Source organism: Euprymna scolopes, chromosome 29, assembly GCF_053919585.1.
Source record: "Euprymna scolopes isolate OS-2025 chromosome 29, ASM5391958v1, whole genome shotgun sequence".
In the NCBI taxonomy this organism is placed as follows: Eukaryota; Metazoa; Mollusca; class Cephalopoda; order Sepiida; family Sepiolidae; genus Euprymna; species Euprymna scolopes.
The window spans coordinates 10,232,411-10,258,518 of record NC_136510.1 but is presented as its reverse complement, the minus strand read 5'-3'; the positions used below and the strand labels follow the sequence as shown (position 1 = coordinate 10,258,518).

At 35.6% G+C, this 26,108-nt stretch overlaps 1 protein-coding gene across 5 annotated transcripts in view; it reads left to right on the top strand.

Annotated features, from left to right (window-relative positions):
- LOC145252478 (caskin-2-like) overlaps positions 1–26,108 on the top strand; it is a 969,745-nt gene that overhangs the window by 408,101 nt on the left and 535,536 nt on the right. For all 5 annotated transcript variants that reach the window (XM_080111905.1, XM_080111904.1, XM_080111903.1 and 2 more), the window contains 2 exons: positions 7,274–7,382; positions 24,341–24,449. In XM_080111905.1, coding sequence (XP_079968031.1) covers positions 7,274–7,382; positions 24,341–24,449 — 218 coding nt within the window. The remainder of the gene's footprint in view (positions 1–7,273; positions 7,383–24,340; positions 24,450–26,108) is intronic.

Here is a 26,108-nt window from a genome sequence, read left to right as displayed (position 1 = left end):
GAAGGGGAGACTATCACTATGTGAGAGGAGGAAGGGGTTACTCATTATATGAAAGGAGGATCACTATCATTATGTGAGAGGGAGGAGGAGGATGGTCACTAGTATTATGTGAGGGGAGGAGGATTAAAGAAAAAAGAAATAGAATGAAGATAAGAAAAAATAAAGTAAAAAAAGTGATATGTAAAGTGCAAAGACGGTGGGCTCCCTCTACCGTGCTAGAAAATTACTCGCACCATGGAGTATCCTATATCTTTACAAAGCCACAATTTTCCCGTGCATGACGTAATATTGCTACATCTAGACTGGTGCATCTATCACTGGTTTCTCACTCTTAGAGGTCCTGGATATGACCTAAAACTATATCCGATGGTGAGGCCCCACTTTGCGGGCCTTGGGGAGTGTGGAGCCACCCTTTAATTGCCATTGCTCCCAGGTCCACTCTGACCCGGAGTGGTAGTACCTGTTAGGGTCCCAACTATGAGTTAAATAGAATCCGACTTAAAAAACAAATATACTCCATTAAAAATCGTTCCTCAAAATAACTAGATTCGGCATTAAATAACCTGAAAAAGGTTGATATGCCGTAAAACAAAAACAACCAACCAATCACTCTTAGACAATTTAAAAAAAAAAAAAAAGAGTGTTAAATCTAATAGGTTCCGCACTATCGGCAAATCTCCAATCTCTGTCCCATCACTGTCATGTTGCAGCAGTATGCCTGTTTTACAAGTACTTTAATGGAATGTGCTCCGATAAACTTATGATTATGATCACAATCCCTATGCAGACTATTTCGCTGTATCACAGTTCGCCAGTGCGGCATGTATGCATGTGTATTTATAATAATTATTACTTAATGTATAAAATCAATGAAATATTAAAGAGAAATTTGAAAACAATTTTGGATTTCAATTCATCATAACTCTCAAATCTAATCGGTTCCACACTATCAGCCAAGCTCTAACCTCTGTACCATCGCCATAATGTTCTATCTCTGTGCCTGTTTTACAAGTGCTTTAATGGAATGTGCTCTGATGAACTGATAGCACTTGTGCCTCCTCGACGTTGATGCTTCCAACTAACCTAACAAGCAGCAAAATTCCACCTCTTCACTGTTGAAGTCTCTAGATGCCGGAAAGACTTCTACTTTAATAGGTTCTTTCTTCGGACTGCTAGACGTTGGAATTCCATTCCTGTTTCCTGCTTCCCTGGAGAAGTTTAAATGTAATGTTGCTGCTCTACTCCCCACTGTTTCCTGTTAGACACGATTACATGTAATAGGCTGTTTCATTCCGAGTGGAAGTATATCTTGTTTGGTGTATAAAAGATAAATATGAAACTTTTATAAAAATGTCGTTCGAAATGTGCAAAAATTTTCTATAAAGACAGTGAAGTGATTTCTGGTATGATAATTCTTCAAAAATGTACATGAGGGTGTCTTCATAATATGAAACATTTCTAGAAAAACTCCCTAAAATATTGTAAATTATCTAGTTTAAGGAGAAAGAGAAAATGAGTTCCCTTTTTAACCCCCTAGGGGTGAGTCGTGATCCTCTAAAGTTACGCCTCAATGAACTGCAGTTGTTTATTCTTCCTGAAATGAAATCTAAGAAGAAACATTTGAAGAATTCCAAGGCTTTTCAAAAGATATAAAGAAATATATACATAAAGTTAGGTATGTGTGTGTAAATATATATATATATATATATATATATATATATATATATATATATATATATACATACACACACTCTTGTGTGTGTGTGTGTGTGTATGTATGTATATATATATATATATATATATATATATAGAGAGAGAGAGAGAGAGAGATGTTATTTGTTTTTGTTTTTGTGATACGTTTTGAATGAATTCAGTTATTTACGAAAGTGCATTTTTACCTAAATGCGAGTTGGGAATAATTTTCCCTTTAACCAATTTGGTACCTACATGTGCGGAACGGCATATATATTGTTTTTTTAAAATATAATTATCCACTGACATGTGTTTCGTCGTCTACAACTCAAAGTGGTTGAATCTAGCAATATATATATATATTTATATATATTTATATGCACTCTTGTGTGTGTGTGTGTGTGTGTGTGCATGTGTATATATATATATATATATATATATATATATATATATATATATATTATAATGTACACACACTGGTATATATGCCCTGTATTTAAGAATTCAGGTGATTGTTCATCTCCCTCTCAGTACAGGCCAATGTCTCTTGTGCGTCACGAGTAAGTTGCTGGAATCTGTATTAAATAGAGAAGTAATCAACAATCTCAGCAAAAATAACCTTCTTAGTGACACACAATATGGTTTCCGTTCTGCTAGATCTACAGCAGATGTGCTTACAGTTATATCTCAGGATTAGTGAATCTCTCAATGGAGGCAACCTTTCTAGGGCAATTGCTCTTGACATATGAAAGGCCTTTGATAGGGTATGGCATGAAGGTTTACTTCACAAGATCTCCAGCTATCGGATAGCTGGAAATGTCTTCTCAATTATTAAATCATTTCTTTCTGATAGGTTCATAAAAGTAGTAGTTGATGGGAAAAAATCAGAAGTTCACAGTATTAATGCTGGAGTCCCTCAGGGATCCATCCTGGGCCCAATCTTTTCCTGATCTACATTAATGATCTTCCAAATCACATCCTTACATCATTCGTAGACATTTTTGCTGATGGCACTACCATCTATGGCAACACATCTAAGACCGTAAACAACAAAGTTCTTTCCGATTCTCTCCTCTGATCTTGAGCATATATATATATATATATAGTCACTGTGATTTCGAACTTATAAAATTGCCAAAAATGTGGCATATATATATATATATATATGCCACATCTTTGGCAGTCAAGATGCTTGAGAAGATCGAGGAGACACCAAGTTTCCTTAACCTCCTTTGGACCTCAGATGAAGCCTACTTCCATGTTGATGGAAAGGCGAACTCCAAGACAAATGTCTTTTGGGGGTTCTCCAGACCCAATGAAGTAGCCACCAAGTCCCTGCACTCTCCTAAGTGCACGGTGCGGGCTACAATCTCAGCCAGAGGCATCATCGGACAAATCTTCATCGAAGAATCTGGCGCAGCAGTGAAAGTCACCAAGGAGCAGTATGTCGAGGTCCTCAAAACCTTCAAGAGTGAGCTCCAGACCATCTACCCGTCGCTCATGAGCAAGTTCTGGTTCCAGCAGGACGGAGCAAGTTCTCACACCTCAAACCTGTCCCGAGATTGGCTGAAAGAGAACTTCGGAGGCCGAGTGATCAGTCTCAAGACTAAGCCCCCCCCCCCCCGATTTTTTTTCTTTGGGGCTATCTTAAGGACAGAGTCTATGCAGGGAAACCCAAAACCATCACGGAACTCAAGGAAGCCATCAGAGAGGAGATGAGGGCCATTACCAATTCGGTCTATAAGAACATCATGGACAACTTCATGCTGTGCCTCAAGAAATGTACGGAGCTAAATGAAGGCCATCTAGAACATATGATGTAGAATGGAGAAAAAAATGCCAGAGACCCTAGTGTTTTGATGTGATGTTTTGAATATAATAAACTAGTTATGACCAAAGTTTCATTTCATTCAGACAAAACACTAAGAAACGGGGCCTAATTAGAGTTGGGGCCCGTTTTTTTTTGGGGGGGGGTCACCGTGTGTGTGTGTGTGTGTGTGTATATATATATATATATATATATATATATATATAGTATTATTTTACCAATTGTCATAACATTTTAACCATAGAATAGTATTATAATCTTCAAAAATCCTGCAAATTTTCATGTAGTTTCGTCCCATAGAACCAAAGATATGGGCATTTCAATATTCAATTTGGTTCTATGGGACGAAGCTACATGAAAATTTGCAGGCTTTTTAAAGATTATAATACTATTTTATGGTTAAAATTTTATGGCAATTGGTAAAAAAAATAATATATTTTTTAACCCATATAATATGGTCAAATTTGCCTACATTTGTATATGTAGTGTCCTGGCAGCTTCAGTTTTGTTGCTTTAGGATGAATTTTGCTTAAGGATTTTTTTTTTTTTTGCTTGGTTATCTCCTTTGTGGTCTTGCCAGCCCACTAATATATGTGAGAAAAACTCTATATTTCAAATTCCAAGATATTGTTCATCTTACCGTTTATTTTTTCTTAGGCATGTTAAAATATTCAATTTTTTATAGCACCTGTTTCATAACGCAGAAACAATCATATGATTATGTCATGTTTTTTTATATTTTCCACCTTAACTCTTCATAAGAATAAGAACTCATTAACTTTAAAAAGAAAAGAAAAAAGAATTTGGGCATGATTACATAAATAAAAAAAATATCTGAAGAGTATTTGCAATTGTGTTTCATGATACGCCATCTTTATATATATATACTAGCAGTTCAGTCTGGCTTTGCTCAGGCCCTATGTACTGTTCATAACTTTATGTGCATATGTGTTATATACTAAAAAGTTTGACTCATATCCAGGTAACCTACATCTAAAATTTCAAGTTGGCGAAGGAGTTTGGTAGAGTCTGCAAAGATCAATTCTTTCAACTTTGACCTCTTAGTAGCCAAATTTTCACCCAAAAACTGATGAAAAAGCTTGCTGCATGTTGGAATACTTTTTATGTAAAATTTGAAATATTTAGACCCAAAATTCGCTGAATAGTTTGCTAGAGACTGCAAAGGTAAAATCCTTTGAACTTCGACCCCATGGCAGCCAAATTTTCGGCCAAAAACCGATTAAAAAGCTAGCCCCATGTCTGAATATACTTTATGTAGAATTTCAAATGTTTAGACCAAAAATTGGCTGATTAATTTTGTAGAGTTCAAATTTTTTTAAAGTTTAACTCCAATTTGGACCCCTTAACATGTATTGTTTTGGGCTCAAATCAAATTAAAATGTTTGATCCATGTCCAAGTAATCTACATCTAAAATTTCAAGCATTTAGACCCAAAATTGGCGGATGAGTTTGGTAGAGTTTTAAAAGGTAAAATCGTTGAACTTTTACCCTTGACAGCGAAATTTCTGGCCGAAAACTGATTAAAAAGATTTTCCCGAATCTCAATAAACCTTATGTCAGATCTCGAGTCTGTAGACTGAAAATTGACAGAGTAATTTGGTAGGGAAATATATACACAGAGCAGAGAGACAATTTCACTTATATATACACACACCATGTTTAATTTAAAAAAAATCCAAATTAAAATCAAAGGTTGCGTAAATATCAGAAAACACAATTTCAACTACTTTCAGATAGTATATAGAAGTGATCCGTTTTTCAATCCCGAGCAACGTCAGGTCTTCCTGCTATTAGATATATAAAATTGCTATGAATTCAGTATGGGGGTAAAAAAAAAAAAAACGAGAAAAAAAAATTCTTCAACGCGAACTGTACCAACAGAATTCACTTTATGACTACTGTCTTTTTTTCTTTTTTTTTTTTCTTTTTTTCTTTTTTTCTTTTTTTTTTTCTTTTTTTCTTTTTTCTTTTTTTCTTTTTTTTTTTTTATATATACAAAGCGGATACAATTTCTGCCAATTCTCTTTGACTTTTTCTTTTTATTTCTTCCACCAGACTTTTTTTTTCTGGTCTAAATTTCAGGACACAGAGAGTCTGTGTTCTGCTAAAATTTAGATAAGTCAGTTTCTTTTTTCAAAATACGTTTTAGCAAGGATTGTTTCCGAATAAGCTTACAATAAAACAGAAGAAAAAGAAGTAATGCGACTTTTTCGACTGACTTTATTCTGTTGATGATATTGGTCTCCCAAATTCTCTCGTCTACCTACAACCACTGCAAATAATTTCCATTTCTTCCATTGTGTATCTAAAAGCTAAATAGAACTTCTATGAAAAAAGTTTCTTTCCAAGAACTACTCGTCTGTGGAGCAAAATATCGTGAGGCTGTTTCCAAGATGACTAGTCATATTCAAGTCCAATGTAAACAAATTCTCGTTGAGCCATCTAACATAATCAAATTCTGCCCAGTCTCAAACATTATAATCCTCAAAGCGTTGTCTCCCCGTTCTCCTCACAAACTCCATAACCCACAACCCTTGGGCCTTGATAAATCATGTACTTACAGTAGTGACATAGTAAAGGTTGCCAGCATCCATAAGTGAAAATACTGGCATAGAACCAATTTAAACTTAACATGCACAGGTCGTCATTTTGTGTGAATACCAACTTAACTACTTCCATTCTCTTGCTTACATAGAATATTATATAACTTAAACTTTTTGCTGACTGTTTTCCTCCTACCTATAGCCTCGGTCTTGTCAACACTATTTGGCTTTAAAAGGACCAATCTGATAAACTTGGACAAGAAGGCCAAAATGTTTTTTTTTAAAAAAAAAAAGGGCCAAAAGCTGTAATGGATAGCACCAAACGAAGATTATCAAACAGTCACCATAATTTTTTTTGCTTAAAACTTATTCTGCATATTTTTATAGTAGTTTTTTTATTATGTATTTAAAAAAAAATGATTGCTTAAAACACGTTCTCTGGTGCTACCAGATCAGGCTGTCTGAAGATATTGGCGTCTTGAGACGAAATGCATCTAACATTGATGTTTTTGTTTTTCTATTTCCTTTTGCAAAACTTAATTATGTTCTAAAAAAATGAAAACAACAACTCACCCCCCCCTTTTTTCCTTCTTCCCATTTCCCCTTTCTCTTTCTATCTCTCCCACTTCCTGGCTGGTTTCCTAACTTAAAATGTACCAAACATTAATACTGTGCAACCCTTTTCCCTCTCCCATTGCAAAACTCATTCATGTTCTGCAGGGCAGGGAACAGAAACGCTAAAATCCACTATAAAACAACCAAACAAAGATACAAAGAGCTTGAAGAATAAAAGCCATTCTACAAAATAACTGAATGCAACATAAATACTATTTCCAAAATAACTGGATTCGGCATTAAATAACCCAAAAAGAGTTGATATGCTGTAAAAAGAAAATAACCAAACCAAAACACATTCTACATATTTTTATAGAAGTTGTTTTCAATTATATATTTAAAAAAAATGAATGCTTAAAACTCATTCTACGTATTTTTAATCATATATTTTAAAAAATGAATGCTTGAAACTCATTCTACATATTTTTAATCATATATTTAAAAAATGAATGCTTAAAACTCGTTCTACATTTTATAGAAGTTGTTTTTAAAAGTCATTCTACGTATTTTTAATTATATATTTAAAAATGATTGCTTAAAACTCATTCTACATATTTTCTTTTGTTTTATCTAGGTTGCTGTTACAATCTGGTGTTAATATAAATCGCTGCACATTACAAGGCACTTGTCTGCATGCTGCTGCACTTTGTGGGAAAATTGATGTCGTACGATTACTTCTTGAAGTAAGATTTTCTTTTATATTTTTTTCATATTATTTCTTGCATATCATTAGACAGTATGCATATTCCAACAATTTTCTTGACAGGAATAAGTATTTTGATTAAAAAAAATGAAGAAAACTTATATATTCATGCCAATAGCATAGAAAAAAATAAAATGAAAAAATTAGGCTAGTCTGAATCAAGTATTGATATATTTGCCTTTGAAAGACTGACAGAATAACTTGATATGTTAGACAAGCAGAATTCCTCTCCTTAGATATTTATTTTGTTAGTTTTTTTTTTGTTTTATTTATTGAATAAATGATGAAAACTTTGTTAAAGTTGGATTTTTTTTTTTTTTTTTTGGTCCCCCGACAAAAAGAGGGTGGACCTGTAAATTCACCCTTGTCTGTTCGTCTGTCTGCACATTTCTTAATAATCTACGATTTCCTTAGATATGTGTTCATTTGTTTTGTGTGCCTATTATAGAGCATGGTGTCATCATGACAGGCCAACGAAAATTCTATTTCAAATTCATTCATGACAGACCAGTGATAATGCTATTTCAAATTAATGCAGGACAGAGCAACGATAAAGCTGTTTCAAATTAATGCATGACAGACCAACGATAATGCTATTTCAAACTAATGCATGACAGACCAACGATAATGTAATTTAAAACAGGTGTTATAGACCAAAGGAAGTATTGTCTGGAAGTGACAGACTGACAAACGAATACAACCTTTTATAGACTTGCCTGGACATATCTTTAAACCTTGAATAAAAGAAGAGGGGGAGGGTAGAACTCTTTAGGAAAAGAGGTGAGAAAAATAGTAGTGCTAGTCAAAGATGTAATTGAAAAAAGGGGAAAACGGCAGAAATAAAAGACGGCTTTTATCGTTATCTGTTAAACAGGGCGTGACTTGTCAGAACATGAGGAGGTGAAAGAAATTCATGAAATATTTACTGTTGCAGATAACATAATATCAGAATCATTTCTCCTTCACTCTGGAAATACGGTCTCTTTCAATTAATTATTGTGTGTGTTGATATCCGTGAATGACTCCGTTCACATCCGTGTGTGTGTGTGTGTATGTGCATGTGTGCATATATCTACATAAATAAAACAGTAGATGTATGTATGTATGTATGTGTGTCTGTCTGCGTGAAAATATTTAACCAATAAACTTTTTTCTTTCTTTTTTTTTTTTTTTTTTAATTACATTTTTACCCCAAACAAGGCACATTGCCACTTTGATGTAGGGTGTTACTATTACAAGCTACAGGGGAACTATGTGGGGAGTTGGGCAGCAAGATGTTGGTTCATGTTACACTTGAACTTCTGCATGTCAGTAAAGTTGGGGAAGCAGGAACCCAGTAGGAAATTCCAAAGTCTAGCAGTTCTGGGGAAAAACTACTGGAGTAGAAGGCTCTCTTACATCTAGGGATTTCTACTGAGAAGGGGTGAGATTTTGCTGCTTGTCGGGTTTGTCAGGGGTATTTATGTAGAGGGGGTACATGCTTGCAGTTCATCGGAACATTCACCATTAAAATACTTGTAGAATAAGCAGAGGGATGCTACATTTCGTCGATGGGACAGAGGCCGAAACTTGGATGACAGTTCACTCTTAAACTACTGGTCACATAACACTGAAATTAACAGGAAATAGTAATCATACACCAATGATGGTTTATAACGAGTAAAATCTTTGTTTGGATGGATGAATAACACATACAGAAATATGTTGGCAAGTTGAAATCCAAAATGTTCATTTCAACTTGCCAACATTTTTTTTTTTTTTTTTTTTTTTTAAGTTTTACGCATGCACAAATTCATTCATAGCTTGAAGTGGTTTAATTTTAAATCCTTATCTGCCGATAGAGCAAACAGTAAGAAGCATGGCCAGAGTGCTAAATGTTTTAGTTTCGATTCTAGCCGTTGGCACCCAAGCTGTTTTATTTAGTTTTTTTTTACTTTTGAAATCACTACTATATATTAGGTACAATATAATATTCAATAGAGAATTGACTCTGTAACAATAAATACGAAATATGCATGAATTAAAATATATTTAAGCATATTTTACAACCGGGCAGGGCTAGGCTCCTCCCACTAGTACTAGAAAAAAAAAATGTGGGTCAATCGTCTAGCTTAGGTTAGAGCGGTTTAAATCAGGGAAAGGTAACTCAATGAACATAATCAAATTCCACATGTGAATGACTCCATTATGCTATTTCTTTTGTTATTTTTCTTATCAGTTTGTTCAAGCTGGGGATGGAACATCCCACCGGATGCCAAACATTCAGCTGTTAACTCAGATATTCCAGCCGAAAGATCTTTTTAAGATTCTTACCATCCTTTTAAGTGCAATTATCTGAATCTTTTTTGCACTTGGTCCGCAGGGTGTATTTGCCAGGTAGTTTTTGTAATGCTGTTTCTTGCGTGTGTGTACTTATTTACCAGAAAAATGCATGACCCGTTGGATCAGCCATTTTGCTTGGGTTAAATCATTGGAATCAGGTGTGGAGAAGTGACAACAAAACCAGTTAAATTCTTTGAAAAATAAAGACACAATTCCAAGTTAGTCTCTCTCTGCTCTCTGTCAATTTCTTTTCAGTCTTTACTTTAAGAATATTAACCTAATTTTCAACAAGTTGTTCTATTTCCACGTAAGTTAACGATCCACACACCATCGCTCAAACAAATTGGGTTCTTTTTCTTTTCTTAAGCATCTCATTTAAAAGATAAATTTGCGTTGAAAATACCAAAGCGTCAATGTTTTCCTATCCATATGAACAAATGAGTTTTTTTTTGTTTTGTTTTTACAGCAGTTATGAATGAAATGTTTCTTATTTACGCATTTTTGTTTCAAGTATTCAAAATAGCAAAATCTGTTCCACTGGCTTGCTTCCCAGCTGACTACAACATGATTGTTTTCAAGTCCAATGTAAACAAGTTCTTGTTGAGCTGTCCCCTTAAGTAATCAAATTATACCTAATTTCCACCATTAACGATCACTGTGCTGTTGTCTCGCTGACCACCATACACTCATTAACCTTATCCTCGAGTCACCTTTTGGCCTTGATAAGTACTAACTTTCAACGACGTACAGCCTGGCCAATGCGAAAATGAGTGACCATTTGGTAATGCCATGTGCTATATGTGCTCGGAACCTGGAGAGGGATGGGCGCCGTCAGGCTATTCTTGCCCAAGACACGCTGCATGAAATAATGCAGCACCCCACGACTGTGGGGGAGGGGGGGGTTAAGGAACGTAAAGTGCTGACTCTCTTATAAAAGGAAAAAAACGTTGCAGAGCAAGCGCATATAAGACTGGATCACACTTAAAATATATTAGTAAATATGCAGGTATGTTTATAAATTTTAAAAAAAAATGAAATCCAGCAAGATCTGGCATAAGGCTGGATAGCGGGGGAAGAAATTGGGTGTTCCCCCTATGGCACAATCATTTGTCAGTATGTGTTACTTGGTTGAGAAACATCCTGGGAACAGCAATCAGCTCCTTGGGTGCACTAAATTGTAACCCATCCGTTTGACTGTGGGGTGTTACCTGATTGTCACTGGCACTTTTCGAGTTTCACCCGTATTAACAAATGATCGTTTGCCGGGAAGAGTTACTTGCTTCATCATGCGAACGACATCAGATCTTTTTGGTGTTAACAAACGGTATTCCAAAAGCAATAATACATAAATCAGTGGTGTGGACCTCATCTGCTTGGATGATGCCACGATCAGTACACTGCTTCGTGAGTCGGTTTGGCTGTGATGCCTGCTTGGTCTTGATTTCTGGTTATGATGTCTGCTTGGTCTTGATTTCTGACTGTGCTGTCTGTTTGGTCTTGATTTCTGGCTGTAGTGTCTGTTTGGTCTTGATTTCTGGCTGTAATGTCTGCTTGGTCTTGATTTCTGGCTGTGATGTCTGCTTGGTCTTGATTTCTGGCTGTGATGTCTGCTTGGTCTTGATTTCTGGCTGTGATGTCTGCTTGGCCTTCAGTTCTGGCTGTGATGTCTGCTTGGCCTTGATTTCTGGCTGCGATGTCTGCTTGGTCTTGATTTCTGGCTGCGATGTCTGCTTGGTCTTGATTTCTGGCTGTGATGTCTGCTTGGCCTTCAGTTCTGGCTGTGATGTCTGCTTGGCCTTCAGTTCTGGCTGTGATGTCTGCTTGGCCTTCAGTTCTGGCTGTGATGTCTGTTTGGCCTTGATTTCTGACTGATGTCTGCTTGGCCTTTTTTTTGCCCTAAACAACGTGTATTTCCATGCCACTTGGACATAATGGCGTACTATTTGGGATTGTGTCTAACATGAAATTCTGGGGAGTTAAGCAACTAGATGCCTGTTCACAGAAGACCTCCCAGCAGCCTTCAGACTTCCCTGGAAAGAGTGTGTAACACTTGCCTGAGCGGAGGTTGCCAAAACACCGAACAACCTACACAAGTGGGGATATGTACAGGGTGTTCATTGTCCCCACAGCGCTTACGTGCAAACTCCTGCACACATTCTCACAGACTATCCTCTCAGCGATGTATGCTCCGATGCAAACTTGAAGGATTCTTCGGATACTGTTTAACGATGGACCTTGAGATGGAGTGAAACACTATGATGGTGAGCTTTTAATGGAGTTGGGTAGTGTAGTATCGGTGCTATTATCATAAGACTATCCTTCCAGGAATTACCTCCTCCTTTTTTATGGGGAGCGTTTGGTAATCCTGCCAGGTTTTATATTTTCTTTTGAAAGGAGGGGATAATGTAATAGCTGTTATGCTGTTATAATACCATGCTCCAAGGTATTACCATCTCCATTTTGGAGGGAGGTATTATCTGTTTCGGTTTAATGACATCATCCTCTCAGGCATAACCGCCTTGTTTGGGTGGGTAAGTTTAATATATGTTCGATCATCATGATATTATGCTCAGATTAGCAAAAATATATAATAGGAAGGAAACCTCATATTTTTATTAGTCCAATACACACACACATATATATATATACTTTCTATTTGTTTTTACATAAGCAGTAAATAGGATTGAAATTTTATAATTACATAGCTGTTGCTTGATGTAATGCCATATGTTTTCGATAGGATTGAGGTCTGGAGATTGTGCAGGCCAATCCAAACACGGAATATCATGCTCTTCAAAGAACCTCTTGACATTGCCAGCTGTGTGAATGGAAGTATTATCCTGCATGAAAATTGAATTTTCATCCAAATTCTGGGCAAAGCAGGGTAGAAAATGCTCAGTCAACATATTAATGTACTTGGTTGAATCAAGTCAAGGGAACTATAGGCCCTGGACCATTGGCACTAATAACGCCAACCACACCAAAACTGAATCTCCAGCAGCTTGCAGCATTGAAACTGTGCACCTAGTATTAAATTCTTCATCCTTCCTTTGACAGACATACTGCCTATCATCACTGCCTATTCTATTGAACTTGCTTTTGTTGCTAAAAACCACTTTCAACCAGTATGAAGAGTCATGATGAAGTTCAGACAGCTTTCTGCTCTTTACAGAAATCATTGGCTTGCATCTTGCAACACAGCCTCACAAATTAAATACCTCAAATCTGTTGCCAAGGCCGCTGGAAAAATGGTGGGATCTTTTTATCGATCCAGTAGATATCTCACTGCTGATGCAATTCTCTATCTATATAAGAGCCAGGTACGTCCAAGGATGGAATACTGTTGCCACATCTGGGCAGGAGCTACTAGAAAGGACTTGGCCTGCCTTGATAGAGTTCAAAATAGACTTCGTAGCCTCGTAGGAGATGTCCTTTTCTCTTCCTTGCAACCTCTATCTCACAGAAGAGATGTTGCGAGTTTGTCTCTGATGTATCGTTATTTTCATGGAAAGTGTTCGACTGAGCTTCAATCTATGGTCCCCCCTCACAAAACTTTCACAAGAAACACTCGTCTAGCTGTAAACACTATCAATAATTCCCCCCACTCTTTATCTGTGCCTAAACCTAAACGTAGATTCCATGAACAAAGCTTTTTTATTAGAACTGCACGCCTGTGGAATTGTCTTCCGTTTTCCTGCTTTCCGGCTGACTACAATATGGTTGTCTTCAAGTCTAATGTAAATAAGTTCTTGATGAGCCGTTCCATATAAGTTATCAAATTTAACAAATTTTCATTACTAATGATTACTATATTGTCCAATTTCTACTGTACACTCTTTAACCCTTATCCTTGAGTGGCCTCTTGGCCTTGATAATGAGTTGATACCTATGAAAAAAAAAAAAAGAAAAAGTCCAATGTGAACAAGTTCTAATTGAATCATCCCCCTAAGTAATCCAAGTTACAAAATTCCCACTGTTTACTATGCTAAAATCACAATGACTAATGTATACCTATTAACCCTTATCCTCGAGTGGCCTCTGGGCCTTGATAAGTGGTGACACCCTTGTAAAAAAAAAAAAAAAAAAAAAAAAAAACCTTCAATCTGTATTGTTAGATTATGGAGCCGTTTCAAATCTGTTTCTGAGGTTGCAGAGCTTGATATCATTGTCTTCCCTGTAAGAAGTAACTCTGGGACAACCAAATTTAGGGGCATCACAAACAATGCCAGCGTTTTGGTGCTTTTGCACAGTCATTCGTACCATTTTCTCTGCAGCCAATTTCTCAATTTTAAGCTGGTTTTAAGCTCATTTGTTGCTGCGGAGTTTCTTTTTGCCTTCTCGAGTTGAAGTTAATTTTTTAAATTGACGTGAACACTAAAATACTTTAATTAAATAGCAAATATGAACAGGTAAAATTATAGAGGAATAAAAGGAGAATCAAATGAGGTATAGGTTGTTTAAACAATTATGTTCTAATTTAGCTTAAATTTACGGTTTTTGAAAAAATGAAAGTGCAGACTTTCGTTTTGGCGCCACTACATGTATATGTAATATATATATAAAGCTGAATGTCTGTGTGTGTATGTGTGTGTGTCTGGTCACGAATAGGCTCCTATGTGGTTGACTATTTTAAAAAATTGATTACATATGATAGAAGATTTATTGAGACACAGGAATGGGTATGTTTGATCTGGCAGAACAGTGGTTCATTAAAATTGTGGGGTCTGTGTTCGCGCCTGGTCCACACAGTATGGAAATAAAAATTTAAAAAAAAAACGTTTACAGGTGTTTCTGATATAGATGTACATAAGAATATTTTGATAAGTATGTTTAAACTTAAATAGGGATGGTATAATAAAATTGTGGGGTCTGCGTTCGCGCCTGGCCTCCATAGAATGGAAATAGGCACAAACTTTAATAAAGACTTTTCATATCTATCTGCACAAGTATACTTTGCTAATTATGTTTCTGTTTGAAGAAATATGACCTGACCTCCATAGAATGGAAATATGTCACAAAGTTTTACAAGGTTTTTTAATATAGATCCACAGAATATTGTGATAAGTGTTTCAGTGTGAACAGGTATGGTATAATAAATTATGGGGTTTATCTATTTTATTTTTACTTTCATCATATTTTGCTTTGGTTTTGATACCCCCACATTCGAAGCTATCTCTTTACAAGCCTTCCTTTTCATAACCTATCATACTTTCATAAATCAGAGTCCATTTTCTGTAGGCTGTTTTTGAACCCAGTCAACGACGGGTACTTCTGCTAGTATATATATAAAGGGGAATTAACTTATGCAAATTAACATTTACAAAATTTATTGTTCAAAAACAAGAAAGATGATAGAATAATTTTTCTTCAAATTGAAAACTGTAAAGTTCAAAAAGAATAATGTTTGAAAACTTATAAAAAGCGTTATCCATAAAAAAAGATGTAGTTATAGTTTATATTACAAAGGAGTCACCACTTATTAAAGATTTGTTTACATTAAGCTTGAAGATGACTCTAGGTTTAAAAACCGGTTTTGAACTCGAGACAGGACATGGTCTCCAAGCAGCTCATTCTCCCCCCATGTTTAAGATACATTTGGTTCTTATACAGGTAGAGGATTGCATCAAGACTAAGATTCTTTCTGGAGGAGTAGAATGATGTAACTATTTTTCTAGTGACAGTGACAACAGGTTTGATCTAGGTCTTCCATTTCAGGTCAGGGGTGAAGATCAGTCATATTAATTGGGACCAGGTGGTGATCAGAACACTGGTGGTAAAAAGATAGAAGTTTGGTTTTGGATGCATTAAAACCAGCCACCTTTTGTCTTATGCTGAAGGAAAGAGACTCATAGAGATCTTGGTTATTGTTAACTTTTGAAGTATTGCCATAAATGATAGTGCCGTCTGCATATATGTTGATGCATGAACTTAGAATATGATTTGAGAGATCAGTGATGAAAATAAGGAAAAGAGTTGGGTCCAGAATGCATCCTTCAGGAGTACCAGGATTGGTACTTTAAGCTTTGGTCTTCTGCTTATCAGTGACTAATTGTGTAAATGTATCAGAGAGAAATGATTCGATGGTTGAGAAGACATTTCGAGATATTCCATAACTGGAAATTATATATAAATAAATATATATATATATATATATATATATATATATATATATATATATATATATATATATATATATATAAATTTGGCCATTCTCCTCTTGTGATGAGAAGCATTAACTTTGAAATGCCATGGTCTAAAGAGACTTCTGTTTTTCTTAATTTTCTTCTTTTAATTTTCCTTATTGTTCTGATGATATAATAAAGTTGCATATAACTTTTATTCCTAATTTTTTTCATTTAATATCGACACACACACACACACACACACATGTAAGTCATGAAAGCTTCTAAACTGACGCCTGTATTCATATACATACATTCACACACATTAATACCCCCCTTTCCCCAATACTCCTTCTTTCATCAACTCACGATTAAGTTGATGAAAAAAAAACTAATCTATCTTTAAATCTTTCTGGCTTTTGCAAATTATTGCTTTTGCCATAAAAGCTTTCAAAATAAAACGAGTCATTTCGGTGGATTTCTCTTAGCAAGAAATGGTTTTCTAATCAACTTCTGATATTCTTTTATTTTAAAAAGATCTATTCCATCTCTCTCCCTTTCTCTTCCATCTCTCATTGACATTTATCTCCTCTGTCCACATCTTCATCTTGAAAGCCAATGTTACTTACAAAAGAGGATATATTTATATCAAAAGCTGCTTGATTGGTGGTTTTAAGTAGACAGGACCTCTTTAAATAAAGAGCAATTCATCTCGAAGTGTGTGTGTATATGTATATATATATATATATATATATATATATATATATATATATATATATATATATATATATGCTTTTGGTAAAATATGCTTTTTCAATTATATTTCATCCTTTGTGTATACCAATCCTTTTATTTTAAAAGCTCAATGTTTGTTAAATATGACAACAGAACATCCGTTATTTAAATCTCACCTGTATGTATGTTTGTATGTCTGCCTAAAAATTTTTACAGCGGCAACAGATTTTCACAAGATTGGTATCATTTTGAAGCTTGACTCTTTGGACGACAAATGTCGAAAAATTGGCCAAAAACATTTATTCCTTCACCCTGTAATGAACCATGGGGGTGAGTGGGATTTGCTTCAATGCCCGCTTTGCACCATTCAGTTGTCTCATTGGCACACTGTTCACAGGAAGAGAGAAGATATCGGTTCATGGGGCATATCTGATGTGTTCTCTAATGTAGACGAGAAATAGCAAACAACTGTGTCCACAAAATAAAACTTACTCTAGGATAGCGATACAAAATATCTTTAAAACTAACAATAACAATAGAAAACAAACAAATAAATAAATTAAGCAAACATGAATATACATAAACGATCACACATATGTGTATGTATATATATATATATGTATATATATGTGCAGGTATGTGTGTACACATAGGTATATTTATATATATATATATATATATATATATATAAAAAAATTTAAAAAAAAAATAAAAAATTAAAAAAAAAAATAAAATAAAAAAAAAATAAAAAAAAGAGGGAAAAGATCTACCTTAAACCACTAACCTAGCTCTAAAACAGATCCTTTGTTCGATAAAATGCATGCCCATTGGCTGATAGGAAGGGGCGCGGTGGATACTAGAAAGCTGATTGGCTAACCAGAAATCCTCAACATATATAAAAACAAGAAGCAACCACAGAATTCGCGCATAAGCCTGACGAATCCTATAAGTCGATGAAACGCAGAATATTCAGTGTAGCTTAATCGCCATGTATATTTTATAAATTACTATATATATATATATATATATATATATATATATACACACACACACACACACACAGCTTAAAATATAATTATCCACTGACACGTGTTTTATCATCTATGAGTCATCAGAGTGGCTGAATCTAGTGGAATTTGAAATTGAGACCTCATGGTTAGAAACTTAAACCTCTACCTCTGGGCTATCTCATGCGACTACTGGAGATATATATATATATATATATATATATATATTAGTAGGAATGGTAATTAATAAAAACCTGAAGAAAGTGCTCAATACTGTTGTAGAGCAAATATGCGTTTTATTTTTTATTACCGTTTTTTTTCTGTTTAGCTACATTGTTTCAGCTACTCGATCGTTTCTCGCGGTGTAGTATAGTAGCCTCATCAGACTTTACAGAAGTGTTTGTTTATGGAAGAATTTGTTTACACCATTCTTCCATAAAACACTTCTGTAAAGTCTGATGAGGCTACTACACCGAGAAAAACGGTCGAGTAGCTGAAACAATAATGTAACTAAACAGAAAAAAACGGTAATGAAAAAATAAAACGTGTATATGTGTATATATATATATATACATATATATATATATATATATATATATATATATATATACACACACACCAAGTTAAATGTATTCAGCAGATAAAATGCATGCATTAAACAAGGTTAAGAGTGCCCAATAAAAAAGAGCAGAATATAATATTTTTATTTATATAGACAAATATTACATAGTTGCTACACTGAACATAAAGTTTATCTGCAGAAATAAAGTTTATCTGCTCAGATGCTTTGAATAGCAGATAAACTTTTTTTTGTCGCCTGACAAGGAACTTTTGTTTTTTTTAATAAACCTATTGCTTCGAAACATTAGCATGTTCAGTGTAGCAACTATGTAATATTTGTCTATATAAATAAAATATCACACATATCAAACTACCCATGCATATAATAATGCTTTATATATGAGTTAATATCTTTCTTTTGTTCTCTCTGAGCTTGTCTTCTAACAGCACAAAAAAAAAATCCCGTAGTGAATTCGTACTGTGTTGAGTCATTAAATGTCAACCGTATCCTCCTTCCATAACTATTTAATGTGCGGCCTCTTTGTCATCTTCAATCCAGACCCCACACGTGCAGGGAGGTTCCACTTATGATCCCATAAATATGCTCAGTGTGAAAAAAAATAAAACGAAAAAAAAACAAATTATGTGAGACCTGCACAGAAAAGCTATTCTCCAAGTTATTGCAGATAGACTGAGTTGATGAATAGAGCCCCCTCCCTCCCCTTAACTACAAGATATGTTGTACCAAAGTAGAAGGGGGGGGGGCATTCTTTAAAGTGACTTCTTGGTGGTCGGTTGGTGCGTGGCACCATCTTGGATTCATGGAGTGCCTGTCTTTCAAGACAGGAGCCGGAAGAAAAGATAATGGCTTGTCATTTAAAGAGATGGAAATGCTTGGTTTCATTTGGTTTCTCCGTTTTTGTTTTTTTTATGGCTCACCCAATTACCGAAGCCCCCTTTTTTTGTGTGGGGGTTATTCGATGCAAAAACACAACAACCAATAAAAACGCAACTAGTAAGGAAATAAATTGAGAAATTAAAAGTGCGTTGATCTTGAAAATTTTGGTGAGCGTGCTACCAATAAAACTAGAACAGCATTCGGTGGAGCACAAACCTTCACTATGGCCCAAAAGGCCCAGTTTTAATCCAATCACTTCTAATACAAAATCATAACCGTTTTTGTGAACCTACATTTTGGGCATTTTGTGGTGAACAGTCTATAATCATTCATAGTCTTTGTGTAACATTACACATGTTCACAGTGTAGTATCTGTTCTGATTCTGTGCTTCATCTTTTCTGTCCTTGGTCAGTGCAGGAAAAATCCTTTATGACTGAGACAATTTTTATTTTTGTTCCTATTCAGAGTGCCCCTTTTGGGGAGCTGGATCTTCCCTACATTAAAACCGACCTTATGTCTAACTCTACCCTCATGGGGAGCCAAGTACATAGGAACATGGAAAACACGTTAACATGTAGACACTGTCGCAAGGAAACAAAAACAAGGAGAAAATTTGACTCACTTTTTTTTCAATTGAAACAACTGACATTTATTTACAGGTACTTTCTAGAATAACGCCATGTCTCTTGTTCAAAAGTCTTCTCATACTCCAATGTGCTTAACAAGACCCTGCCATGTTGAAGACATGATATTCTGTCTTTGTTTAAGACGTTTCTTTTTTTGTCGCTCCTCTCTCCCTGTCTAACATCAAGGGTCCACATTTTTCTTTTTTTTTTATCAAATTTTCATTTCCTTCTTCCTTGCCGTGACATCACCTCACACATGACTCAGTATTTGCATATTGTAATATTAAGTGATTCCTATCACAAAAGAATTTGAATTCCAAACAAAACCACAATTCAAGGTTAAATTAAGTAGCTATATTTTATTTTGAAAGATTGCATTAATACTTGGTTTCTTTATCAAAATATCAATGATCCTTCATTACTGATTGTTATTTTTAGGTGATTATTTGAAAATGTTTGAACTTAGCAGTTGTCTGAGCTGGACAAAGTAATTTTTAAATAACCTCTAGCAAAGTACGTTATGATAATACCAATAACATGGTACAAAAATAACAAATGAAAATTGGCCAGTCAGACACAAAGTTTGATTTGAGTCTGACTTTAGGTTTGATTTTTTTAGAAAAAAATGAGAGGAAAATAGGACATTTTTTTTTCCTCCATTTGTCTTACTTTTTTTAAAAGAAATCAAAGAAAAATAAGAAAAATGTTAAGAAAAAAAAGTGAAAATAAAACCATTACAACTAGAATGGCACTCGGTCGAGCGCAAGTCTCCACTATGTCCCAACAGGCCCATTTTTTATCCAGTCACTTCCAATACCAAAACATAGTCGTTTTGTGAACCTGTATTTTGGTGCATTTTCTGCACAGACCATGATTGTTAAATCATGGTCTTTGTCCAAATTCTGTCTTTGATTTCAATTCCTTTATAGAAAACAATATGTAAGCAACAGAAAGTTTCATTGGATGTTCTACTGGGCAAGAGCAGGCTCCGCACTCAAGAAACAAAAAAATATTTTGTGGACCACAAAAATGTAATGGGTTCTTTCAGTTAGCTAAATTTTTGAAAATCAGTTGATTCGGGATTTTTTTTTTTTATCCTGTTAACAGACAGACTGACAAGCAAACATACCTATAAATGCTTATAAAAATATATCTTATAAGCTGTACCTATCCACCGTTGTCCCGAATGGAATGAATTTTAGATTTCAATTTTTATTTGGTTCCATATTTAAACTTATACAGAAAAGACAACAAAATTTTAGTTGAAAGAAGACAACTTCACTAGAGTAGAAAATAGATTTTTCAACGGTCTTGTAACTTATGCTCTCCATCCTTTATTATGTAACGTAGTCGCTACGAGTACACAGTAGAGACCCACACGTTTTATGCAGAGTACGTCGCAAGCAACAGAGGATAAGTCATAACTTGACTCATTTTTTTTTCTGTTCTGACAAGACGTTTATTTCCACATCTTTAACGTTATCGTCCGTCTGCGCACACATTCTTCTTTTTAGAATCTTTTTTCTTTGCCGTGACGTCATCTCAAAACAAAAAAAATGATAAATATACAAATTTTTCTTTCCTCCATATAAACGTTGTATAATTCTAAATTCGTCAGCCAATGCAACATCATCCATCCATAGATTTTGAGCCCCTGGAGGGGCATAGGCCATCGACAACTTTTGTAGATGCTTTTGTAGCGAGGAGTTCTTTTTACAGGGTGAGGGTGCTGGCCCCACGCCCAACCTTCCCAGAAGGTACATACAGCGCCTAACCTTCCCAAATGGTCACCCATCTGGTACTGGCCAGGCTCAACGTTGCTTAACTTTGGTGATCTGGCGAGAACCGGCGTGTCAATGCAACACAGAAATATTAAAAAAAATTTTTTTTTACAAGAGAGTCACCACTTATCAAGGCCCCAAAGACCACTTCAGGATAAGGGTTATTGAGTGTATTTGTAACGTTTACATACGTGTTAACATGTTGACACCGTCACAAAGAAACCAAGACAAGGAATGACTTGATTCATTTTTTTCCTATATTTTTTTTTGGGGGGGGGGATCGTTTGAGATAAGGCTTCATAATGTTGCGGACTGTTATCCTCATCTTCATAGTTGTTGTTTCACTGCGTTTCTTCTGGCCTTCTCCAGGTGATTAACCGCAATAGGATAGAAATGCTAAGTCTCGTAATTGTATTCCCAGTAATTACTGCCTTCCATGGTTGTCGTTGTCTCATCACGTTTTTAGTCAACCCATTCTCTAGCCTGCTTTAGGTAGGATTAAAATCGCTATTTTCAGACAATACTTACCTGGAACCGTAGTGACTCAACGCCCTTATCCGCTGCGCCAGAGGCCCCGTTGAAACAACAAACATTTATTTCTAGATACTTTTCCGAACAACGCCTTGTCTCTTGTTCAAACCTGTCGCTCTCAATCCATGTGTGTAACACGTCACTCTCTAGTCTGTGTACACTTTTTATAATTTTTTCCTTGCCATGACGTCACCATGCACACAGCTCGGTCATTTGCATGCAGCTGCCATACGTGTGTCCTCATTTGCTACATTTATTTTGTCCTTTAATATTCCCTTGATGCATCTTTCTAACCAAGGGGGAAAAATTGTTTTGTTGAGTGGATGATATTTGAAGATTTAAAATCCTTTCTTAACACTTAATCTATCGCATTAACCCTTATCCTCGAGTAGTTTGTGGCCTTAATAAGTGATAATGCATTATTAAAAACGACCAAAAAAAATAAAATAAGAGTGATCTCCCTTGTTGATTGTTATTTTTAGGTCATTATTTCAAAATAATATTAGCAATCATCTGGGCTAGACTAAGTACGAGTCGTATTCCAAAAGTAATGCCCCCTATTTTTTATTCCATCCAAACGAATCAAAGAGGGTTGCAAATTGCATTGTTATGATGACTAAACTTATGCATGCATGACCTGAAAGTTTAGGTTAATCGCTCTGTTGCAGATATTGACATCATGAAACTCTAAGAAAGCAACCCCCCCTGTCATGGATGTGTTTTAGAAGCAGAGATACGTTTTTGAATTCCTGACAAAACTGCATTGAGAATGCTGGTGACTATGTAGAAAAATAAATACTAGAGCACAAATGGTTGCTCATTTTTATAGTATTACTCCCGTTTTCGTAGTTTTTCAACTTTGAGTAAAAAAACAACAGAAGCCTTAACTTTATGAACTACTCTCATAATTTTAAAAACAAACTGTAGCAGCTTGTGTTACTATATTATATGCGGTACAACACTAACAAATGAAAATTTGCTCGTCAAAATTAAATTTTTATTAGTTAGCTTAAATGCTATTTGAGTCTGACTTTGAAAATTTTAGTTTATAAGTGTATGTTAGATTTTGAAGAGAAAATAAAGAGGAAAATGTTGATTTTGCTTTCTTTGTCTTTTTTCTTTGCTTTGCTTTCCATTTTTGATTTTTTTTAAAGATTAAAGAAAAAGTACAGATGAAATAAAAAAAATGTGAATAAAATCGCTCTTCCTCCCCATCTCCATTTTTTTTCTCCTTTTTCCTTTCTTTTTTTCTTGTTTTTTTTTCATTCCTTCCTTTCCTTCTCCTCTTTCTCTCTCTCACTCTCTCTCAGTTTCTCTCACTCTCTCTGTTTCTCTCTCTCTCTCTTCCTTACCCTCTCTTTCTCTTCCTTACCCTCTCTTTCTCTTCCTTACCCTCTCTCTCTCTTCCTTACCCTCTCTCTCTCTCTTCCTTACCCTCTCTCTCTCTCTCTCTCTCTCTCTCTCTCTCTCTCTCTCTCTCTCTCTCTCTCTCTCTCTCTTCCTTACCCTCTCTCTCTTCCTTACCCCCTCTCTCTCTCTCTCTTCCTTACCCTCTCTCTCTCCCTCTTCCTTACCCCCCTCTCTCTCTCTTCCTTACCCTCTCTCTCTCTCTTCCTTACCCTCTCTCTCTCTCTTCCTTACCCTCTCTCTCTTCCTTACCCTCTCTCTCTCTTACTCTCTCTCTCTCTCTTCCTTACTCTCTCTCTCTCTTCCTTACTCTCTCTCTCTTCCTTACTCTCTCTCTCTCTCTTCCTTACTCTCTCTCCCTCTCTATCTTATCCCTCTCTCTCTTCCTTACCCTCTCTCTCTTCCTTACCCTCTCTCTCTTCCTTACCCTCTCTCTCTCTTCCTTACCCTCTCTCTCTCTCTCTCTTCCTTACCCTCTCTCTCTCTCTCTTCCTTACCCTCTCTCTCTCTTCCTTACTCTCTCTCCCTCTTTTTATTTTATCCCTCTTTCTAGCTCTCACACTCTCTCCCTCGTTCTAGCTCTCACCCTCTCTCCCTCGTTCTAGCTCTCACCCTCTCTCCATCTTTCTAGCTCTCCCTCTCTAGCTCTCTCTCCCCCTCCTTCTTGCACTACCTTGTACTTCGTTACTCCTTTCTTTCTTGCTCTGTCCCCTCAATCTTTATTGTTTCTCCCTCTTTTTTGCTCTCTCCTCTTCTTTCCTTTCTCCCACTTTCCCTCTCCCTTTTCTTTGCATCTCTCTTTTCTTCTCTCTCTACAATTTCCATTTCTTCTATTTTCTCTCATTTTTTAAAAATCTCTTCACATCCAGCGATGAATGCATTTTAAACTTTCTCTTTCTTTTTCCCTCCTTCCAAATTGAACCACATTCGACATCACCTCCTTAAAGTGTGGAGCAGACGTAAACCAACCAAATTCATATGACCAGACAGCGTTGGATATTGTGAACAAATTTACCACTTTGAGGGCCGCCAAAGAACTAAAAGCATTACTAAAAGGTAAGTCAAAATAAAACCTCGAAGATTTTCGCCGATGGATCGAAAGTATTGTTTTGCCTTTTAATCTTGAAAGAATTGGCCTTTTTTTTTTTTTTTTTTTTTTTTTTTTTTGTACAGCTTTACGTTGCTTGAAGATTCTCGGAAAGTTTTCAGTTGCAATTGCTTTTTTATTTTCTTTCTATCTTGCGTCATCAAAAAACCTCACTCTTGTTTATCTGGTAAAATTGAAAGCTCAAAAAGATATTTGTTAAAAAGCAGCACATGTATACGAACAACATACGAATGACATTAAAATTTTGTAACTTTCACAACATCTTGTCATCATCAACTGTTACGTAATAACAACTATATGCCAAACATTTTTCTCCCCTCTCACAGACTTTGAGTTTGTTTCATCGATTCCATTAACATTTTGGTTGTCACGATTCTTACTCTGACATCAAACTGTACACTTATTGTCTCTATAGACACACGACTGTCTTTATCCACGAAATTCTTTATTTGGCCAATCAACTCTGGTGTTCTGACTTCCTTACTCCTCCCATACTTCTCATCATCCCTCACAGACTCCCTGCCTTCCTTGAATTTCTTGTGCCACTCAAAAACTGATGCTCAATTCATGCAAGATGGTCCAAAAGCAGTCTGAAGCATTCTATACGTTCCTATGGAATTTTTTCCAAGTTGAAAACAGAATTTTATTGCAGATCGTTCTTCTGGAATGTCCTCATATCCAGCTTGCATTTTTGAAATTTACCAGCTGTGACAAACAGGTTTTAGTAGGGTGTATTCTAATTTCTGCTGTAGCTGTTCATTTGAATCTGAAGTCATAAAATTAGTCGGTCATCTCATAAGATGTATAGCAATAAGATACTGAATTTTCAAGAGTCTACGACAATTTTAAATGCTTGTACAAAAAAAAAATTTGGAAACTTATTGAAGCCACCTCGTATCTGGTAAAATTGGAAGTTGGAAAAGACATTTGTTAGTAAAGAGCACATGTATACGAACAACATAGGTCGGCCACTTTAAATTGTTGTTACTTGCACAACATTTTGTCATCGTCAACTGTTACGTAATAATAACAGCATGCCTAACATTTTTCTCCCCTCTCACAGACTTTGAAGTTGCTTTATCGATTCCATTAGGGTTTGTTTGCCGTGATTCCTCTTTCAATTTTGGTGGAAATTATGCCAGAGCCGGAAGAACGATGATGTCTTTCACTCTTGCTTTCTGCTAAGCTCAGTCTCTTGAATCTCAACTGGTTTGGTTTGGTTTGGTTGTTTTTGTTTTACGGCATATCAACCTTTTTCAGGTTATTTAATGCCGAATTCAGTTATTTTGAAGAAAAAATATTTTAATAGAATATATATATATATATTTTTTTTTTTAAAGTCGGTTTCTATTCAACCTATAGTTGGGACCCTAACAGGTATTATCACTCCGGGTCAGAGTGGACCTGGGAGCAATGGCAATTAAAGGGTGGCTCCACACTCCCCAAAGCCTGTAAGCTGGGGCCTCACCATCGGATATAGTTTAAGGTCATATCCAGGACCGAATCTCAACTGGAGTAGACACATTTCTCAAAAGTTAGCGTCTAAACTCTAGGGTTGCAATTCCCCCCTTAGCTTTCTGAAATACTTTAAACAATCACGGTTCACT